This window comes from Megalops cyprinoides, chromosome 25 (assembly GCF_013368585.1).
Source record: "Megalops cyprinoides isolate fMegCyp1 chromosome 25, fMegCyp1.pri, whole genome shotgun sequence".
Classification (NCBI taxonomy): Eukaryota; Metazoa; Chordata; class Actinopteri; order Elopiformes; family Megalopidae; genus Megalops; species Megalops cyprinoides.
Genome location: NC_050607.1, coordinates 11,830,021 through 11,850,567, shown reverse-complemented (window position 1 = coordinate 11,850,567; position 20,547 = coordinate 11,830,021). Strand labels below are relative to the sequence as shown.

General features: G+C 49.1%; 1 protein-coding gene across 5 annotated transcripts in view; it reads right to left on the bottom strand.

Annotated features, from left to right (window-relative positions):
• The window catches only part of grip1 (glutamate receptor interacting protein 1), a 216,954-nt gene that overhangs the window by 114,280 nt on the left and 82,127 nt on the right, over nt 1-20,547 (bottom strand). For 4 of the 5 annotated variants that reach the window (XM_036519975.1, XM_036519981.1, XM_036519979.1 and 1 more), the window contains exon 1: nt 1,820-1,989. The exons of the other annotated variant lie outside the window; for it this stretch is intronic. In XM_036519975.1, coding sequence (XP_036375868.1) covers nt 1,820-1,952 — 133 coding nt within the window. In that variant the 5' untranslated portion in view covers nt 1,953-1,989. Of the gene's footprint in view, nt 1-1,819; nt 1,990-20,547 lie in introns of those variants that run through there. 5 annotated transcript variants of the gene reach the window in all.

The window sequence follows — 20,547 nt, the reverse complement described above, 5'->3', positions numbered from 1 at the left end:
TGTTTTGTTCCTCCCTCAACGTCAGACGCCTTCAATGTTCAGATTTTTTTGCATGAGTTATTACGGCAGAAAGCACCGTTCTGCAATTCCGGTGGGAAAACCCTGTGGTTAGTTCAACCACTTCTGGAGCAGGTCGGAATCTTTGAAGATGTAGTGCAAGTTATACTGGTGTTTAAATTCTAAATATATCTCTGAATATCTCTTTTGACAAAACAACCTCTTCTGACTCATTCTGTTTCCAACTGTTCCAATTAAGTGTCTCACATGTGAGGTCTAAAACTGCGTTATTGAAGTGTTTCTGATCTGAGCATGTGGAAGTGTACTTCTAAGAAACTATGCTTAATTTATACCCATGACGATATGGCGATAGACAGATCAGATTTGTACCATTTGAGCAAGTTCCATATCATTAATGTTCAAGCAACAAAAAAATGTCCCTTTGATATATTTTTATATAAGAAGAAGGAGAAATGCTACTTAAATGCCAAGTGAAACATAATCAGATTATATCTAAATTACTACTGTGGTAAAATCATTGGTTAAAATCATACTGCTCAGTTTTTATAAAACCAAAATGCCCATATGCAAAATAACAACAGGCAAGTTAATACTACTAACAGCTGAGAGGAATAAATCTTGAGGAAAAAAACTTGATGAAGGGTTGCTGAGAAGGTTGCTGAGGACTGAGGACTGAGGCCAGCAGGATGGAGCTGGACAGTTGAGTGGCTGAACCGGCCAACTGTCATTCTGACAGAGAGATACAGGGGTGTGCTTGGAGCGGCACGCAGCTGAAGAGGGTAATTATTTGACTGCCCAGGGTCTCCTCTATACCCCTTCACACCTTCTGCTACGGGCGATCTGCAGTGGAATGGGCCACTCTTGGCAGCAGAGGGTGGTGCATCAGAGAGGAGAGGCATGGAGCCACTAAGCTGGTCTATTAGCAATACATTTAGCTGGTACTCAGTTACAAAGCTGACTCAATTTCACCAACACCTTTAGCTGGTACTCAATAACAAAGATAACTCACTTCCACCAACACCTTTAGCTGGTACTCAGCTACAGACCTAACTCACTTCCACCAACACCTTTAGCTGGTACTCATTTTAATCACTTTCAGAAACACCTTTACTCAGTGCTCAGTTACAAAGCTGACTCACTTAAGAGCCTCTTAGCAGCACCTTCACTTAACTCTGAACGACCCAGCTGAAGGCCCGAGACAACACGCGCAGCAGTTCATTAAAGATGTATGTCGGTAACAGGGAGAGTTACCGCGTTAGTTAACAAAGCACAACCACCTGAAACCCTTGAGCCCCTGTGAGACGACGGCAGTGAGGTAACGGGGAGAAAACTTCCCCTTTGGGTAGGACGCATGTGCTGCTACGCCTGTCAGAGTTTGGCCAATATCACCAGCACGTGGTAAACGAAGCCGACAGTCAGCTTCATTCCGGCACAACTGTGCACACGCATGTCCAGTATTCCCAGTTTTATTCTGCACACAGCTACACCTCGCACCCGAACCCAACGCCAGCCACACGTGTCAGCCTATTCCACACACACAGTGCTAAGGTGATAGGCTGTCAGGCTGAGAGGACCTCAGCCAGGCATACAGCCCCTGCAACTCGAGAGCTCGGCAGGCAAACTGCGCTGGAAGTGTCACACGCCACACAGCAGCTCAGAGGCGCTGATCTACACTACAATAACAGGCACGGCAGCCCCATCTGTATAACAATACAAGACATAGCGGCTGCACCCCCACCCCCCCTCCGCCCCCTGTCCCTCTCCCCTCTCGCACCCTCGCTCGCCGGGGAGGATCACTTACTGTGCAGGTGCTCGGAAGCGTAATAATACACGTCTTCATAGCCCTCGTGGTAGTCCTCCTCAGGTCGGTACTTTTTCCCTTTTCTCCTCCTGGACCTCCTGATCTGCTTGACAAATCCCAGGAAACGTTCCATCCCCGGCAGCCAAGCACAATCCCTCACCAGTGGCGGCAGCGGCAGCCAAGTCAGCCTTCTCGAAGTCAGTGTGTGTCTGCGCGCGTGTGTGTGTGTGTGTGTGTGTGTGTGCGCCACCCGGCGAAGCGCACGCGGAAAACCGTCAGCCCAGACCAGCCAATGGAAGTGTCAAATGTCCACCCCCCCTCCTCTCCCGACGGTAGGTGCAGGACTGCCTCCTGTAACCTGGTGTTGCGCTCACAGACACCCAAGCGCTGCCACAGAGTGCAGTATCCTCACTGAGTCGCTCCCGGCCAGGAAATCCATTTTGCGTGCGCCATGAGGTCCTTTGAGAAAAAGAGGAAAACACACACACGCGCACGCAAGCACTCGCGTGTGGACGCCTCTGTCTGTCCGAGTCTCTCTGAAGAGAGAGGGAGACAAAGTTCAAAGGAGCAGTCAGGCTAGGAATCCCAGAGCCTGGGGTTTTACTACCAGAGCTCTACTGCTCCCACCCTCTCTCTCCCAGCTCCTCTCTCTCTCTCCCTCTCCCAGCCTTTCTCTCTCTCTCCTTGCCTCTCCTTCTCCCTCACTCTCTCTCTCTCTCTCGCTCTCTCTCGCTCCCTCTCATTCCCTGCCTCCCTCCTTCACACAGTCATTCCATTCTGGGGGAGGGTTGGGGGGGGGTGAGAGAGCCTGTGAGTATAGAGGTAGGGGGTGGGGGGGAGAGAGAGGCGATTGCATTTGTACTGACTGCACCAGGGCTGGAGGCAATCAGGGCATTCCGTAGGCTGCCTTGTAATTTAATTGCGGACACAGTCGGCACGACGTGCGGGTGAGAGGAGCTGTGAGGCGGAGAGGTTAAAGACACCATCAGCCCTGCTTTCCTACCCAACTGCAGCTGCACCGGTGCGATGGTTTGATCCATTATCAGCGCTAATAGGCAGAGGGATACGTGTTAATTGAAGCAGCTGGTGCCATAGCCTCTGAACTGCAATCATCTCCTCCGCTGAGACTCAGTCAGGGTCCTCACCCACCCCCATCCACACCCCCCCCCCAAAAAAAAAAATTAAATTGCCAAGGCTACCCGGCCAAAAGCACAAAGGCTGCACTGACAGAGCGCTGCATTGTCTGCTAATCTCTCCACTCTCATCACATCTGCAGACAGGTCTCACCAGCTTAAACACCGCATACATACTTTGCTCTACATAACATTCACAGCCTGTGCCTGACATCCGTTTCCTGCCTATTATCCTCCCCTGAGGAATGCAACTTCTTTCACAGGGAGAATATTGCTTTTAACAGCCAGGGCTGACTCAAAGATAAGACAGGCATGCCTGTATAACACAGACACATGCCCTCATAACAGATCAAAAGTAGGTTTGTATGTGTGTGTGTGTGCGTGTGTGCGTGCGTGTGTGTGTGTGTGTGTGTGTGTGTGTGTGTGTGTGTGTGTGTGTGTGTGCGCGTGTCTGTATGTATGAGCATGTTTCTTACGTTTTTACATGGCACGTATGTCACCAGCATGTTCCAGCCTTCACACACTGAAAAAGAGCCGCTTTGTTCAGTAATTGCAGTCCTGCACACGTGCTCGTACGCTGGAGAGGATATTTCATCCGAGCGCTCTTGATTACACGGTCTGAACCCGGGGGTCGCACGTTGCTTGTGAGTCGTTTAAAGACCCAGGGCTGGTGAGCTCAAGGCTCACAGTGATCCTGTCAAAGCGATGGAAAAGCCGTTCCAGTGCTGCCAGTAATTTCAGATTACAGACAGAGCGGAGCTTGTCCTTGTGCCCAAATACCATCCGGAGAGGGGGTGCGGTACTTTGGGTCTTCATCCTGGCCTTCTGATGTCACTATGAAATATAGCTTCATTCTGAACTCTCAATACCCAAGACTGACATCACTGGCTAGCCTCTGAGGGCACGATCTTAGCTACGGGATCCGACTAGTTTGCATAATCCACACTCAAGACCGGGGCAATCAAAACACAATCGTTTCAGCTGCTATTGATCTGGGTAAATCCAGAGCAGGAAACGCATGGTGTTTGAGGCAGATAAAATCAGCTGTGGGGGTCCTACTTCACGATTAATCTGGCCCATTGTGGCCCATATGTATGCTTTTGTTTGTGTGCAAGAATGCTCAGAACCACAGTGTGCTCAAATAACATGCTCAGATTTCAAACAACCGATATTATCATCCAGGGCCTTGGGTTACAAGCACTGCAGATCCTAGATAGAAGGGTCAGCAGGGTTGTAGTCACATAATCAGATGGTCCTGAGGTCAACTGATGAAGTGGTCATCTAGGTCCTAGGATATTGTTTCATAGATGGTCAGCTTAAGTAATCTAGATATCCAGGAAACTGTGGAACTGCAATACCAAGAGGGCACAAAATACAGACAGAGAGAGACAGAAAGAGGGAGGGAGAGAGGGAGAGAGAGAAAGAGAGAGGGAGGGAGAGAGAGTGGGAGGGAGAAAGAGAGAGCGATAGAGAGAGCTGGCCCCAGTTTCTCCCCTCGTCAGCATCACTCTCCATCACCCTGAAGAGGGCCGGCTCCCACGCTTGCAGTGCTCCAGTCTATCTGCGGCGGCTCTATCAAAGCCAAAGTCCAAATCAGAGTAATCACGGCGGCTTCTCCGAGGCGCGGTGCCCTCGCACACACTTCCACACGCGGCACTGCGGCGGAAGGGGCCGGGAGCCCAGGCTCTCCCTGCAGAGAGCGCCGCGCTTCCTCTAATTCCCTTCCCCTTCCGCCTGCTTTTCAAATAAATTCCAGTGCACTGTGCATCTCAAAGCGTGGCGGGGGGGGAGGGGGGGGGGGGGCTTTGCGCGAGTGGTTACATGGCCGTGCATCTTGACTGTGCCGCGTTTAAAGCCTTTACAGAACGCATGGGCGATTCCGCTTATTGCCACACCTCCAATTCATCACTGAGAGAACCAGGTGCCTTTTCCTCCCTCCCTCAGACCTGCATAAAATAGGAGAAACTGCAGCACATCGCTGACAATTCCTATTTCCCTGTGTAAAGGAATATAACAGACCTAGCTCATAAAGCAGCAGACCTCCTGAGCAGGAACTGCCAATGTCAAAAAGCAGTACACATGTATGTTAATATAAAACTTGAAAATTAATACCTGTATATATGTAATAATATGCATGATTTTCATGAAGATGTCATTTTACAATATTTCCCACAATGAATCTGTAAAATTCTCACTTCAAACACCTAAAAAAGTCCACGCGGTGCATTTCGGCACGTGTTAAAAATACATCCTTTGTATTAAAACATATATCAGTTTTGGGATGTCTGCGCACCCGTCCCTGAGCTGAGGGGCTTGTTACCCCACCCCCTTACCTCCGGTGCGCTGCCCCCAGAGCTGGGCTTTACTAATTCATCACACGGCCCCGGGCCCTGCAGCTCTGTCCGGGGCCCGGGCCCCTCGGCGCGGCCGCCCGTCACGCATTCATTACCGGCTACAATGGAACCAAGGCGCGCGGGGGAAGAAAGGCTTCCTTCCTCTGCTTTCTGAAGTCGGGGCGTCGGGGGGGAAACCTCCGGGGAAGCCGCGGCGCAACCTTGAATCAAAAGCAAATACGGAGAACGGAGAGCGGTGTGGGGTGGGGATGGGGGGGGCGTCGTGTGATGAAACTCTGTGTAAGTTTTTGATAATTACCACCGCAGCAGCTCTGGGTCATCAGCTGGCAGCTTCCATGGCCCCACTGTCCACTACTGAGTAGATATGACTGATATGACTGTATAAACTGCATAGACTGACTAGGGCACCATGGTTTTTAGTGTGTCATCTATTGTTTTTATGTGCCGTTACCACTGCTGTCATTATTTCCAGTCAACTTCTGTAACAAAGATCAGGGCTGCAGGTAACCCTATATATTTTATATGGGCCATGTGGCTACCAACGTTTTATAGATTTGACGTATATCACCATAACCTGCTGACATACCTTTTCAAATAGCACCAACACACTGTCTGGTTGGCTTTACTACTTAATCTTTAATCCACTGCATTACATTACATGCATTCACATGAGTGTATCCATTTAAACTGAGCAACAGTGTCAGACCAGACCTGAACACTCCCAGACCTGGGAGTGTGAGCATAACACTATTCAAGCCCTTCCACCAGTTAACTTGTGCAATCAATCCACAGCATGTTACTTAAAAGATGTCTCCCTTTTTTCTTCTATGCATGAAAGCACATTTAGTCCCTGTGTATCCTGTATGCATCCTGCCTGCTGGCCTTGTCCATTACTGTGCGCAGGAGGGTGAGGTATGAATGAAACATGGGTGCACCAGTGTGGCGGATGCGGCTGTGTGCGTGCTCTGCGTTCAGGCCTGGCGGTGCACAGGCGTGCGGGGGATGGGGGAGAGGCGCCGGGCCGCTAAGTGGCCTGTGGAGCCCCACTGGTGGCGCGGAGGGCGGCACCTAAAATCAGGACGTTCTCGGCTTACAAAGACGGGACTGACAGCAACGGCTCGGGTTGCCAAATGTGCTGAGGTCAGGGAGACGGGTTGCCAGATGTGCTGAGTACGGGGGACCGACAGCTGAGCCCGAACCTGGCCGGACACCCTGAGGAGCAAGCAGAGGGCGAGGCCACCGCCCCCGTCCCCAGTCACACCCGACTAGGAGGAGGCGAAGCCGAACGCCAGGCTCTCATTAGGGCTGCGGAGAGCTGCTGCAGTGGCGGCCCTGTTTCTGCCCAGCGCAGCAGCCGTGAGCGAGGCTGAGCAGACACAAATGCGCTTCTTCCGCACATCCATCAGCTGGGTGTGATTTATGACAAGCGCTGATGTGCTTTAATTACGCCGGGCAGCGGCGCGTTGAGACGTGCATCTTTTTAACGCATGCCGCTGAGGGGGGTTGGATGGGGGGGGGGGGGGGGGGTTGTTAAACTTTTCCCAGGCTCTCACTCGGCCCCTGACTCCGTGTTGTAGCCGTCAGAGCTGAAACTGAAAGGAAACCCGCGTTGATCTTCATCTCAATCCTATCAGTGCTCAATGCCCCGAGGGCTCTGGGCGCTCACTTTCAGTGATTGATTTAGGTGTCAGAACCCACTGCAGTGGAAAGGCTAATGCACTTCTGTAAACTCAGAGGCAGAAAATTGCTAATAAGCATGAAAAGTGGGGACTGCAAAATCAACAAAACCTCCTTGGAGCAAGATTGGTGAACATCTGGTCAGAGATTGGTCAGAAGCCAGTGAAAGACCTCTGAAGAGCTGGTGAAATGCCAATAGAAATTCATTTGAATGATGGTGGTATGCCAGACTAAGTCTGGTCACATGCCAGTCAAGGTACAGCTTCAGTTAAGTCAAAAGGCAGTCAAGTGTGGTCAAATACCCATAGAAATGCAGTTAAAGCGCTTTCAAATACCATTCAAAGTGCAGTTAAAGTCCAGTCAACGTGTGGTCAAATGTCAGTCAAAGTGAAGTTACTGAAAAGTCAAATGCCAAACGCTGAAGGCAGAGCTATCCTATCAAAAGAGGCCCACACAGGACAGGGAGGAGCCTTCGAGTCTCATGTTATCTGGGTGGGCACCATTCCTTTTCACAGCAGCCTGAGAAGCTAGATAGCTAGTTAGAAGGTGATTTATGAGGCTATGGCCCTTCATTTCAGGCCTGAGAGACAAACCATCCGACACAGTACAGAGCAATCACTCTCCCTCACCCAGCCTCTACCCTCCTGATGTCCTGTACAGACGGGCACTGACGCATCAGTATTGACAGGTTCACGGGGTAGGAACAGGTTTGATCTGATTCGAGAACATCTTCCCATCACCTCATTCAAACCTCCTGGCAAAAACGCAGCGGATATGGTCGAGAGTCCAGGGGCATGCTTAAGCCCTTATGCATTTGGTGATTTCCTACACAAGCAGAACTGGCTTCATTTCTGTCAATCTTACCACTTACAGGCTCTTACCTTTCAAATGAGGAATATAACATAAGGACAGAACATCTGTTAAATGACAATATGTAGTAACACCATAATTTTGTCCTATTATGCATATCACATTGCAATTATTACCAGTGCACATGACAAAGAATAAAATACCTGTATACCTAGCAGTCAGTTGGGCTCATCTTGAGTCTGAGGACTTGAATATCAATAAATGTCTGCATGTCATCCATTTCAAAACATATTGGAGGATGTACATTTGCAAACATTGTACATCTACAAGCAAAGTGACGAATGTACAATATTTACAAATAAACACAGAGCAAATGCTCCAAACACTGAAGATAGATCCACATAATCCAAACATTGGCCGAAAATCCTCTTGTCTGTTCAGGGTTTGTCTACCCATCTGTGGGAGGGGAGTGGATCTCCTTTGAAATGTAACACTCATCAGCCCGCTGTGACCAAAATAGAAAGCACTGCTGACTAATGAAGGAGCTGTCCCCCCACCCCCACCCCTCAGAGGCCAGAGTTTGGAGGCTGAAGAGGAGCATGTTGCCTGGTTTTTGGTGAAATGCATCATGGTTCTGACATGCTGCAGGACACGCGTGTACATAGAGGGGCTGATGGGTAAGCTCAGATCATCAGATCATCATCAGTGTTCCTGTTGCTCCAAACCTGAGCTCTTGGCAATTAACAGGCAGAAAGAAAAGACAGATGAACTGTGAGCAATGTGTCATGCATGTTATCACCATGGTATTCTATCCACCCCTGCTTTTGCCACATGACTTCTTCCTTTTTGGCACCATCAACAGGCTTGGTCTGAGTTCTGTCATGCTGCCTGCCGATTCCAACTCTACGAAAGGGCAGAATCCATCCATAGCCTTAGAGACAAACTGAAGGACCCTCCTCAAAATCGCGGTCACATGGTCAATGCAACTCCAAGAACAGAAATCTGAAGTGACAATCTGGGCCTTCATAAATGAACTTTAATTTGGGAGCCTTACTAATCTGTGAGCCAAAGGCCAGGAAAGGCACTGGGTATGTATGCAGGAGGGTCACTGCCATTCAGACTGTTCTGGCTGAGATGCAACATCCTCCAGATGTTTTAAGGACCATTCTGGCATTGCCTTCCTTCCTCCACCAATTATGATGTCACTGGTCCTTCACACCTGGTGGCAGACTAATTTACCATGCAGCTCTCTCTGCATGTGGCTGAGTGAACGGGCTCAGGGTCTGTTAAGAGTGAGGAGACATCAATTTAGTTTAAACTTACAGTCCATTTATTCCATCCATTCATTTGTCACAGGAGATGTGCCTGCCAGTAATATTCAATTTGGATTATTTTGCGCACAGGCTCTGCAAATGGACTGCATACAGGTGCCAGAGAGCAGACGACAACAGTGCGGGAGGGAAAAAAAAAAGCTGTGAAAATGACACAGATTGGTCAAAAATGCATTCAGATCAGACCATAAATGAATTCCAATTTAAATAAGTACAGCGTGAAGCAATGCCTCATTTGAATTCCCGGACTGCGTTTGAAGGGAAGACATTAGCGCCTGGCTGTGGAACCGCGCTTACCGGCTCATTATGGACAGGACGTTCCATTTAATTTCAGCCACTCTGCAAGGGGGACACATTTTTCACTTTGACGAGTTCAAAATTGAGTTATGGATCTCTGTTTTAAACAAGTGAAAGGAAGACTGAGGAATCGTTATTGGGTAATGGAGAGCTGGAGGAGTATGTTATGGGGCCACCTCCTGTAGCATGACTCTAAACCAGTAAATTTACACGCAACAGACTGATCTGGAATCAGTTTAACTTATCCCACACTGGGATGCAGACTTGCTGGTGTGGCCTTGTGGTGGTTCCTGGTCACGTGCGGCAGAAACTGAAGAAGGCTGCCTGAGTTCAGGGCACATGAGCTGGGCTCTCCTTCCAGGACCCTCCCTCTGTTCCATGTCTGACTGCCCGGGCGACCTCTGTCCCCCACGGCTGTCACTCAGACCGACAGCCGTCAGGCGACCGGGTGAAACCTGTCAAAAATACCGCCAACATGTCAGCGGGCATGGGGCTCGGTGACGGGATCCTCGGGGACACACTCAGTCTCCACGGTGCCATGCCAGGCCCCGATTTGACAGCAGGGGGATTGTGGGATGAGGGCTGACGAGGAGGAGAGGCAGTGAAACCAAACCCGACAGACTGTTTAAAATACAGCATCAAACCGACAGCTGGCATTTCAACACAACCCCACCGACTGGACATCTTTCTCTTCAGCAATTCTACTTTGAAATAATTTATATGCCCTGTTTTAGAACGATACTTAGACAGGACGTAAAACACCCAGAATACCTCCATGGGTGCATAGGGTATAAACTGCAAACATGGGTCCTGTGAGGGGGAAGACACTTATATGACGGGTCTCAGTAAATCATCGGTACGGTTTAATTCATCTCCTGTTTCCCTGATCCTGGCTGCTGGGCCTGTGTCCCAGACAGAAGTGCCTGATTAACATAAGAACATTTGTACTGCGCCCGAGGGCTCCCTGTTTCTGATGAGTCGCAGAGAAGAAACCCACAACGAGTCCCAAGACGGCAGAGAGGAGAGCAGAGTCTCGCTGCCGCTGCTGCTATTGACAGATATTACTGTTATGACATTGCCTCACACTGCACTCATAAAAGCACTTGCCCCTGCCATCTAGATATAAACTGCCCCTAAAAACTGTCCAAGGATCAGTTTAAACTTTTTGATGTAATGTTTGGGTTTTGTTGTAGGTGTGGTTAGGCTGACTCTGGATTACCTCCTGGGGACAGAAAGTACCCAGTGCATTACTGGACAAAAAAAGATGGCTGTTCATGAACTTGTAAACTTGTGCAGGCCTATGACCTATGACCTATGACCTCTGACCTTGCCCCTGCACAGCTACTGTGGTGACTGGCTGAAGTGAGTGATTGACAAGGCGCTGGCCCGCTCAGTCTGAAAGAGGAGAGCATCCACCAGTCAACGCTGACATCACTTGAATTATTTCTCAAGCTTCTCTTGTGCCCGAGTTCAACCTCAGGTTATAAAGACATGAAGTCATCTGCAAGGCTTAATACTAACAGCATAAGAGGACAGGAGTGAAAATCAAATCCAGACAACAGTCATCTCTACTTAGCATGCTCCTCGCAGCACTCTCTGATATGCAGTAGACTTACTTATGAGATTGTTAGAAGGCGTAACCCCCCCAGGGTGATAAATTATCCATCGCAAAGAGTCTTACAGACGGCGGATTCTTCCCTTGTGCGGTGGAACGGCCCAGCAGAGAGAGGGCCACTGTGCTCCCCAGAGATCCCCCTGTCAATAAAATGTTTACACGGGCGGCTCTCATTCACCTCAATGGCAGGGGCATGCAGCTTGTTCATTCCCTGACAGGGATCTCTGAGAGATCGTCAGACTTCATAAAACCCGGGCGAAGGGATGGGGGGAAGTGGACCAAGACTGCCTTAGGAGAGGAAAAACGACACTGAGGGGTCACATGACATGGCCAATGAGACAGTGTCCTAGGAAAATAAACGGGTCCAACAGCTAGAGGAGGAATCTCAAAGATTAACGTCTTTTCAATGAAGGTGTTCTTATCACAGGCCGTACTTCCCTCTTTGTCAGATTAAACAAGGAGGAAAAGATAACACAAAGGGGGACTATATCTTAACTGCATCATCTGAGGGGACCCGCTTTATGTCAGGCAGAAAAAGGAGCTGTGATCTGTTCTCCTGACGGTATCTTTTCCCCCCGCTGCGTATTTGATGCCGCGCAGATAACTTCATTCAGGAGGCTGCTCTGTAATTCAGATAAGGCGCGCTCCGTCAAATCTTAACACGACGAGGCAGCTAGCAACGCGCTACAGAACGGGAGGCTGAATGGCAAAGAGAGGAGGGGAAGATGGAGATGGGTCTTAATTGCAGAGTGCTGAGCGTTCTGAGGAGCTCTCCGGTAACACGAGGCAGGAGGTTTCACTGCAACTCCACTGCAACTGATTTATAAGCTATGTCCCTTCCACAAAACAGGTTCTTCAGTAAACCCTAAATATCATTAGTCCTGGGAATATCTAGTCCTCCTCTTGAATTGCATTAATTCTCAATGCTTGGAAAGACTTAACAATGCATTCATAAGCAGTCTGAACAAAAACTGTGTACCACTGAACAATAGTGGTGTGTTAGCGCAACCCTGTTCTCGGTGCCCTTACGGAGGCCGCCAGAGATTTTTTACTTTAAATCACAGCAAGTTTTTTTGGCATGTTAGCAGCTGGACCAATATGGTTGGCCACCAGGCCGCAATTTTCCCGAAAGTGCTTTGTAAGCTGCTGGAAGATGCAGCGAGTTACTGTGAGAGGACTTCAGGGCTTCGAGACTTCATTAAGGTGATTACGTATTAGAAAGCACAGAGGCAAAGTCCCGCGATCCGTCACAATCCCCGTAAATCAAATCCTTCGACTTCTTGCCCCCCCCCCATCAAAACACACTCTCTCTGACTCAGGGAAATCCTCCAGGATGCAGGATCTGCCAGCAAATCAATTACACACAGGCCCTGCACTGCACTGCTTAAAGAGACTGCAGTGAGAGCCGTGGAGACTCAGAAGCAGCAGTCGATGGGGAAGCCACATCACAAATGGCTTTCTGCTGAACAGCGAGTAATATATATTTTTTTTCATAAAGTATGTACCATTAGCTTTCCTATTTTACATATATTAAAAACCAAAAACATCAAAAGTGCAAAATTTGCATGACAGGGGCATCCAAACAGTGTGTGAATTCTCATGAGATGTAACATGGATCACTTGAAGTTGCAGAATCACATGGTGCTTGTGACTTTGGCTGCTAAGGTCGACTACCTTGTGCGTATCCCTATAGCCAATGAGGATTCCTGGAACCTCCCCCTTCCCGCTGTCTAGTGCTGCAAGTATTGCATGCTGATGTGTCTATTGAACCATGGGGGAGGAGTGTTTAACACGGCCCTCCTGATTGGTCAGCACGTTCACACTGTTGGGTGTCTGGTGATGCAGAATATTTCTTACATTTTTCTGCTACCATTTATAAAACCTGGGTCCTCAGTTTTCTTGGCAATTAAACACAGAACACTCAATGCGTGTCCCTATCTTTAACCAAGCCGCTGGGCATGGAAGCATCATCAAAGCCACAAATACGAATCCACAGCTTCATACTTATAGATATTATTGAACACGTAAGTCTAACGGGGTCATCAGCGATGTGTTCATTCGTGCTTCACGAACGCAGCGAGCACTGTGATTCCTTTCAGCGTGGATGGCCATTCTCACTCATGCATCCATACATTGTGAACGCGTGCAGGCCTACTGTGAGTTCAAAGCACAGCCCACAGCGCAATGTTTTTCAGGATTCCACGCACATAAATAAACTAACTGTCCAGAGGGCTGAGGTTATATACATTATAATCTCTCGCGTGTCAGTGCAGCATGGGTAAAATGTGCCCAAGGTCAGGGGGGTGGTAGCTGGAGTTCCTGCTTGAACCCTCACCCTCCCGCGCTCCCTTTGATCTTGGTCTTCCACGCGAGTGTCATCCATAAGCGCAGGGTAATCCTATTAGTCACAGCTGAGAAAAGTCCCCTGCAAAATCAATTACGGGCTGGCCGCTCCGCACCTCTGGCCCGTCCCAGGAGACCTGCGATTCCCATTCCAGACATGGGGCTGCAGGAGCTCCGGTCCCAATGCCTTCACACACCACATGCTCACCGCGAAATGCCCTTCACGTGTTCACAAACGGTTGGCTTAAGGACCCACTAAAATTACCGTGTGTGAATGCTTGGGAGAGCTGTGAATAGTGGAATTTCACCATTCATATGGTGCAATTATTAAAATTATGAAAACCAACCTTTTTAATAAAGTGATTAATATTCCTACATGTTTAGTGTGCTACGTAAAGGAAAACATTGTTAAAATTACTTGCAAGTGTAAAGCATACATGCGTAAAATCACACATGGAACACTTTCTACTTCAGACAAATTATTCAAGATTAAAAATTGCTTTCCTTTTTTGCCATATTCTCAACGGCGGGATAACCTGAAGCACTGAAGAAAACGCGCACACGTACACACACCTTACTGCACACCACATGGGACAGAGCATGCACTGTAATGGATGGCGGATGACATGACCCAGGCCAGGCCAATCTCACTTTCCAAATACCTAAGGGTGCACTTCTACAGAAAAGCTGGACCTGCCCATAAACCAGCGTAGGACCACCACTATCTTAACTAGCAGAGTACGCACATACATTTACTGTGTGGAGGGAGCATGCAGGGCAGCAGTTTACCTTAATGAAGTGGGGCCGGGCTGTAGGCTAATGAAAAGACACAAAGCAGGATTTTTCACCATTAATGAGTGTCTGAAGGAGGAGAGCAACAAAGACCCAGCTCACCCCTCGACCCTCAGAAGGCCAATTATGCCCAAGGTCGTTTTGTGAGCGTCCTCCTTTGAGGCAATCAAGACCCCGTTTCATTGGCTGTGGAGACTTCACACCTTCATCAGCAAGACATCAGCACCCCCCTAATTGGTGGACACTTCACCACGGTAACCTCGGGCACCCAGGGAAGGTTGCCAAGCAGCACACTGAGGAGTGGTGGAGCGCAGCGACACTGGAGACCAAGCAGCCCCAGCAGAAAAAAAAATCAATGGGCGCAAATCAGGACAAAACACAGATACGCGCAGAGGGGTGGAGACTCCCTCACACCACTAAACGCCTGTTTCAGTAACCTTGAGGAGATACTGAAAAATACGCTTTGGTCGAGCAAAGAAAATTCCGGATCGATAGAGGGGTTACATGGAGGGAACCTGAAAGCGCTCGAAATGGTGTCGTTATCTTGGTGCCTGCCCGCGTTTACAAAGGACTCAGACACACAGACAGAGGCATCAATATCACATCTGAAGCACAGGGATGACAGTTTTTTGTTGTGATTTATCTCTTTTGGAGGCTTTACAACAGGTGAGAAACAGCTCAGATATTGGACGCACGTTCCCTTATCCATGAAAGCAGCAGCGTCTTAGTGGTAAAGCAGTGGAAAAAAATCACCTAATACACATTTTGCAAATAGATATGGCCATTTACTGCAAATAAGAGCAAATTCTAACTGCAATGTACTCTATCCTTAACTTAGTCCAGCAATCATTACAAGTGTATACACTTTTTAAATTTTTTACTGTACACATTCCCACTGACTGCCAGCTTCATGCAGTACAGTTATGGAAGAAACAAAAAAAAAACGCAGCACCTATTTACATTTTCCACACAAACCAAAAGGACAAAGCCTCATTCTGCTGTAGTAAGTCTCCTCATTATTCATCAAATTAATCAATTAAAATTACAGAAACACAGCAAGCAGAGGACACTTTCTTAACCCCAGAGTGGAGATCGCCTTCCTCTTGAGAGGGCATGTTTAACTTTGGAGACGGACGACTTCATCTCAGAAAGAATGAACTTGTCTCCTCCTGACTTGGTGATGTAAGACACTGAAGGTGGCGGGGGTGGAGTGGGGGGTGGGGGGGGGGACTGTATTACAGACTACCCGACACTTATGAGATCAGAACGTTCAGAAGAGTCAATTTGTTCTTGTTAAAGCTCCCCGTGCATTGATCTGACCGGACAAGGTAAATTATGGGGGAGGAAAGACCATGGTGAATTGGAGCTCCTGACAATTGATACCGCCAGCGGAGAGAGATAAGGACTCCTTTTTTCCATTGCAAGAGGTTCTTATTTTGAGAGGAACTGATTTCTTTAATGTGTGGTATAATGGAGACATGCAAGATCTAGCTTCCTGAAATGGCCAGAATCCAGCAAATAAAGGTAAAAACACACCACAGGCTGAGATGGAATGAATATCACTTGAATAAAGAAATAAACCAAAAAACGAAGGCCTTCAGGAAGGTAAGGGCAGTGACTCCACCAGACATCATAACACGTGATTCTACAAATCAATATGAGCTGCCTTCAGGCCTCAGGCGACACTACCCCTGTCTGAAATGATAAAATCCATTAAGAGACAGAAACGGTAGTAGCCATCCCCATGTGGCAGGTCCACAAACATTCCCTTTTAACTGAAGCCTCCTTTTAAATTTTCATATCGGAGGCTTGAGGCAGAGAGAGGGAAGGGAGGGAGGGAGAGGGGAAGAACTACGAGGGGAGATTTATTTTAAAGAGCATGCCAGCACAGGAAGTGGCATCATCAGAGTCCAGAGGAGGGCCGTGGGACAGCCTGCCGTCAGGTCCCGGTTTCACTTTCACCGGATCTGGCTCCACTGTTTGGCTGTCCCCCACTCTCCTCAGATCACACAGGCACTTCCATGACACCCATGCTGCTGTTGCCAGTCACCCACGGGGGTCAGAGGGTCTCCATCTCCACAACTTAAGAGATCTGGATTAATAATAAATAGCATTGCCTTGCCTCGTTTTCCCCCCGTTGCAGCTCCACACGACACAACGAGGCAAAACAGATGGAGGAGCAGCAGAAGACGTTCTCTCCCGATTATTAAAAGCCATGCTATATTGATGGCATGGGGGGGGCTCTGTTAGCAGGGGGGCGCTGCTTGCCTTCTGACTGTCTCCCTTCCATTTAACGCTGGGGATCCGAGGAGATAATGGCGGAGCAATGCGATATCCTCGCTAACGGCGTAAATGGGCGACAGCGGCGTGCCCCCCTAACCACCCCCCCAGGCTGAGCAAGGGCACAGCAAGCAAACAGGGACAGGGATGGGTTAGCGTGTCACCGCTGCTTGGAATGAGGAGGGAGGGGAAAAGAGCAAGCAGCCTGAGCTTCTACAGTGGATGTCAAAAAAGATCTTAATACCACAGCTGTTTTTTTTTTCTTTTAGAGGGAAGCAATGCTCACGAGAATTTTCACAGGGTTTTAGGGAGGTCAGAGGTTGAGGTCATTTTGTTGAGGAGGGTGAGTGCGTTGTGCAGAGGACATTACAGAGGAGAGGGTGACTAAGGTAGGGTGAGGTGTAACTGTCACTAATGGCCCTACTGAAGGCCTTATAGTTACAGTACAGCCCCTCTCTGTGCAGCTTTCCATTGCAGCACTTCAGAGCGAGAGCTGACGTGCTCACTGAACAAGCAGGACCGGAGTCATTTACAATTACGCAAATTTGCAATCATAAAACATTATGCAATAAAGTAAATGGATTGTGAAAGTGGAACTGAAGTGCTTTCCTCCTCGTTAGGCACTGCAGCGGTTAGGTGTTTGTTATCGCCAGGGGGTCACAAAACAAAAATAAAGAAAGGCCTGTGATTTACGGATCCCGCACGACAGGGCCACGGGGCATTCCCTGCCTGAGCCATCATCGATCACCACACATATCCCACACACGGGCATTCAAAACATCTAAGCAACATTAGCGAGATAACTGACCCGTTCGTTTTGAACCGGCGTTGGGAGACACTGCAGTAATCTGGGAATTCTATTATAGGTTAGCTCTTGAATACTGAAGGGAAAGCTAAGCCCCTCCTCCTGTGTCTTGGTGATGTGAAACATCTCTCATCGCCTTGGCTTGTACCACTCTTCCCATGCAGGCCTGCCCCTCTGAGCCTCACGTGTAGTTGCGTTGGGGCAGGGATGTTAAACCTTTGAACATAAACTATACATATACATGGTTCACACACACTGGCGCTTGCTGCCTCAGTTCTTAATTGTTTAATCCATCATGTAGACAGGGGGTTAGAGCACTCAGGGGTTGTGGGCGTAAATCTGAAACTAACTGAGTGGGAACAATAAAATCTTACCCACTGTGGCCCAACAGGTGAGGAGATTCCAGCCCCTGCTTTATGGAATAGCCATTAACCTCCCGGCTCAACCTCCTCTATCTTGAGTGTCGTCAAAGCCGCGACTACCGCTGTCAGGCACAAAAACGCACAAGGCCCCCCTGCTTGAAACAACGCCCTCAAGGTCACCTGAACTCCAGACCACCCATGCTGAGAGAGCTTACCCCATCCTGCGACAGAGAGAGGCTGCTGGTGGATCCCAGGAGCAGAGAGAGAGAGAGGAGGCCGCCCAGCCGAGAGGTGTTAAATGAAATTAAGGGAGAACTCCCACTTATCTCAGCGGGGTGGGCCCGCTCACCTTCATTCGGCTCCTCCATTAGGAGCTCCCACTGCTCTGTCTTCCACAGATCCATTACCCACCAGCACGCCAGCTCCCGCTGTCCCACGGAGCGCTCCCTGGAACGAGCTCTGCGAAAAAACACCTAAGGACCCTCCGCTGCCTGTGTTTATCGGGTGGCGTCAGACTGCACAGCTGCCCGATCGCTTTCTCCCCCACAAACTCGCTGCTGCTCCTTTCCTACCTCACCCAAGGATGGTAGGATTGGAGTCATTGTACCGGTATCCCTCACTGCACATTTAGCTTTACAGCATTAGGCATACACACCGCCTGCCGTGGGTTTGGAGGAAATCGGAGATCGCTGTCAAACTTATTGTTTGCCCTCCGGCCATGGCAAAGGGTTTGTAAACCCTGGTCAGGCAGGGCAAACAATAGGACTGTTCGTGAAAGAGGGAGCAGGAGTTTATGGCTGTTGTCTCAGCTGTCATCATTAAGCTGAGCAAATATCAGTTTAACGCTGGCAATGTCTGCCCCTCGGTGCTGGATCTCCCTGCCTCTCACTAAAAATGAATGTTCAGCGGCTTTTCATGCTCGCATAGCTGCAAGTCCTAGGAAAAGAGTAAAAGAAAAGTAAAACTCTTCCCGCTTACCTGTAACAGAATAAGACTGCTAGATTGTTTCTAACTCAGCATGACCACAGCTGGAAGAAGAGGGATAAGCCTCTGTGGTGTGATAAATTCCTTTAATATCTCCTCACTTTATATCAAAGTCTGCTTACTATCATGATTTCGGAGGACCACTTGCTAAAGATTTCAGTGTAAAATAAACTCAAGGATATTAATTGGGCTTCGACATTAACAGTGTTCATTTAATACATAAAGCTTCACTAAGCGACCTTCATGAAGCTGACTCTGTACAGACCAACAGGGTTTGTCTGTATAAGGCTGTGGGGTAACAGGGATATTAACAGATTTATTTGCATTCCTTGAGCACACTTTCACACGGGGACATGCTTTAGACTGCCCTGATGTGAGAAACGTGAGCTTGTTTCCCTTTTTAGTGGTAAAGGGATCCAAAAGGGAGTGTTGTAAGAGGTGGGTCCTGCCGGTGCAGAGCTCCTGAAACTCCACCTGGAGGCTCCATTGTGTCTGCGGGGCTTCAGGTACCACTGGGACATACAGCTCGGCAACTGCAAGCATCAGCTGGCAAGAGGGGGGCCCAGGTGCGCAGGGGCCCTGCAGAAGCTACCCGGGCAACCGATCACACACTGCGCCTGCGTATACTACAGAGTACGCAAACGGACAGACATCAAAGCTGCCTGGCCTGGGCTAGGGGGCTGCGCAGACCGTTAACAGCCATGCGCAGGGGAGTGCAGGGGCGCGGCCGGCAGGTGCGCGGCAGCAGCTGCTCCTCTGCTCAGAGCCGAAAGGTCGACATGGCGCGTAGGTGCTGGAATGGGAACACGTTTCAGATGGTGGCCCCTATTCGTTTCCTCGCACCGGACTCCCCTGTGAATCCCCACCGGAGTTCTAAGAAGAATTATGCCTACATGATGGTCGACTGTCCTACTTACCGAGGGAAACATGTTGATCCTGCGCACTAAACAGTCACTCTCTATGCATCCTCTAACGCTCACAGTTGCCATTCTACTACTGCTTAGGCCGTTGTTGTTTGCCACACTGGTCAGAGTGTTCAAAAGTGTTTCTCCTGGGATAGGGGGGTATTCTCTCTGTGCTGTGTGAAACCTTATCCAAATGACAGAGGACATGTGTGGAGACCCTCGGTCGTAAACAGGAAAAGGAAACCTGGCGACACACTGCTGTGCTGGTATGTGTGAAACCCTACAGGGTGAGTTTTAATGCCAGCCGAGAACTGCTCACTGCAACTTTGTTTCTTTATAAGGCAAGAATTTAAACCCGAGTCCACTTCAGCTTGCCCGAAATGCGGTCTGCCATATCAAAGGTCATGACCCTCTCCCTCTGACATTAGCAGTTCCACAGAGTGAAGGGATGCAGTGGAGTCTCCCTGCCAGCACCTCGTGTTAATCCCCACTCTGTCACTGCATGCTGCTAATCAGAATGGCCCATCCCTGGGCCTGGCAACCCTGATCCTGCAGAGAGGGATGAGTTCCCTTCTTTGTTCCGCCCCTTGATTGCTAATCTGATCGTTTATTCGGCCAAATGAAAACAGGTGGCAATGCGCTGAAGGTGCTTGCTGATCTTCTGTTTTAGTCGAACGCTGATGGTCTGCAGGACTCTGGCACAGCGAGCCGTGAGATGCTCTGGAACTGCAGCATCCCTGATTCAATATGCACAGGATCTCACCGGCAGCACCACAGCCCTCGCCCGGGCGCACCATCTCTCAGAACAGCGGACCGAAACTGATGAATAAATGAACACCGCTCACGTCTAAGTGGCTAAACAATTAGCGAAAATGAGAATCGTTAGCTGGGGTTTTCTGGCATATTTGGGAATGATGTGGGTAATCAGAGGCACAAAGCCTCATCAGGCCCATTGCTAGAAGATGCCTAATGGCTCTGCTGATGGGCTTATTATGGGCTGGTGCTGTCTGTACTGGCTTCATGAGGGAGGTGTGGGAGCA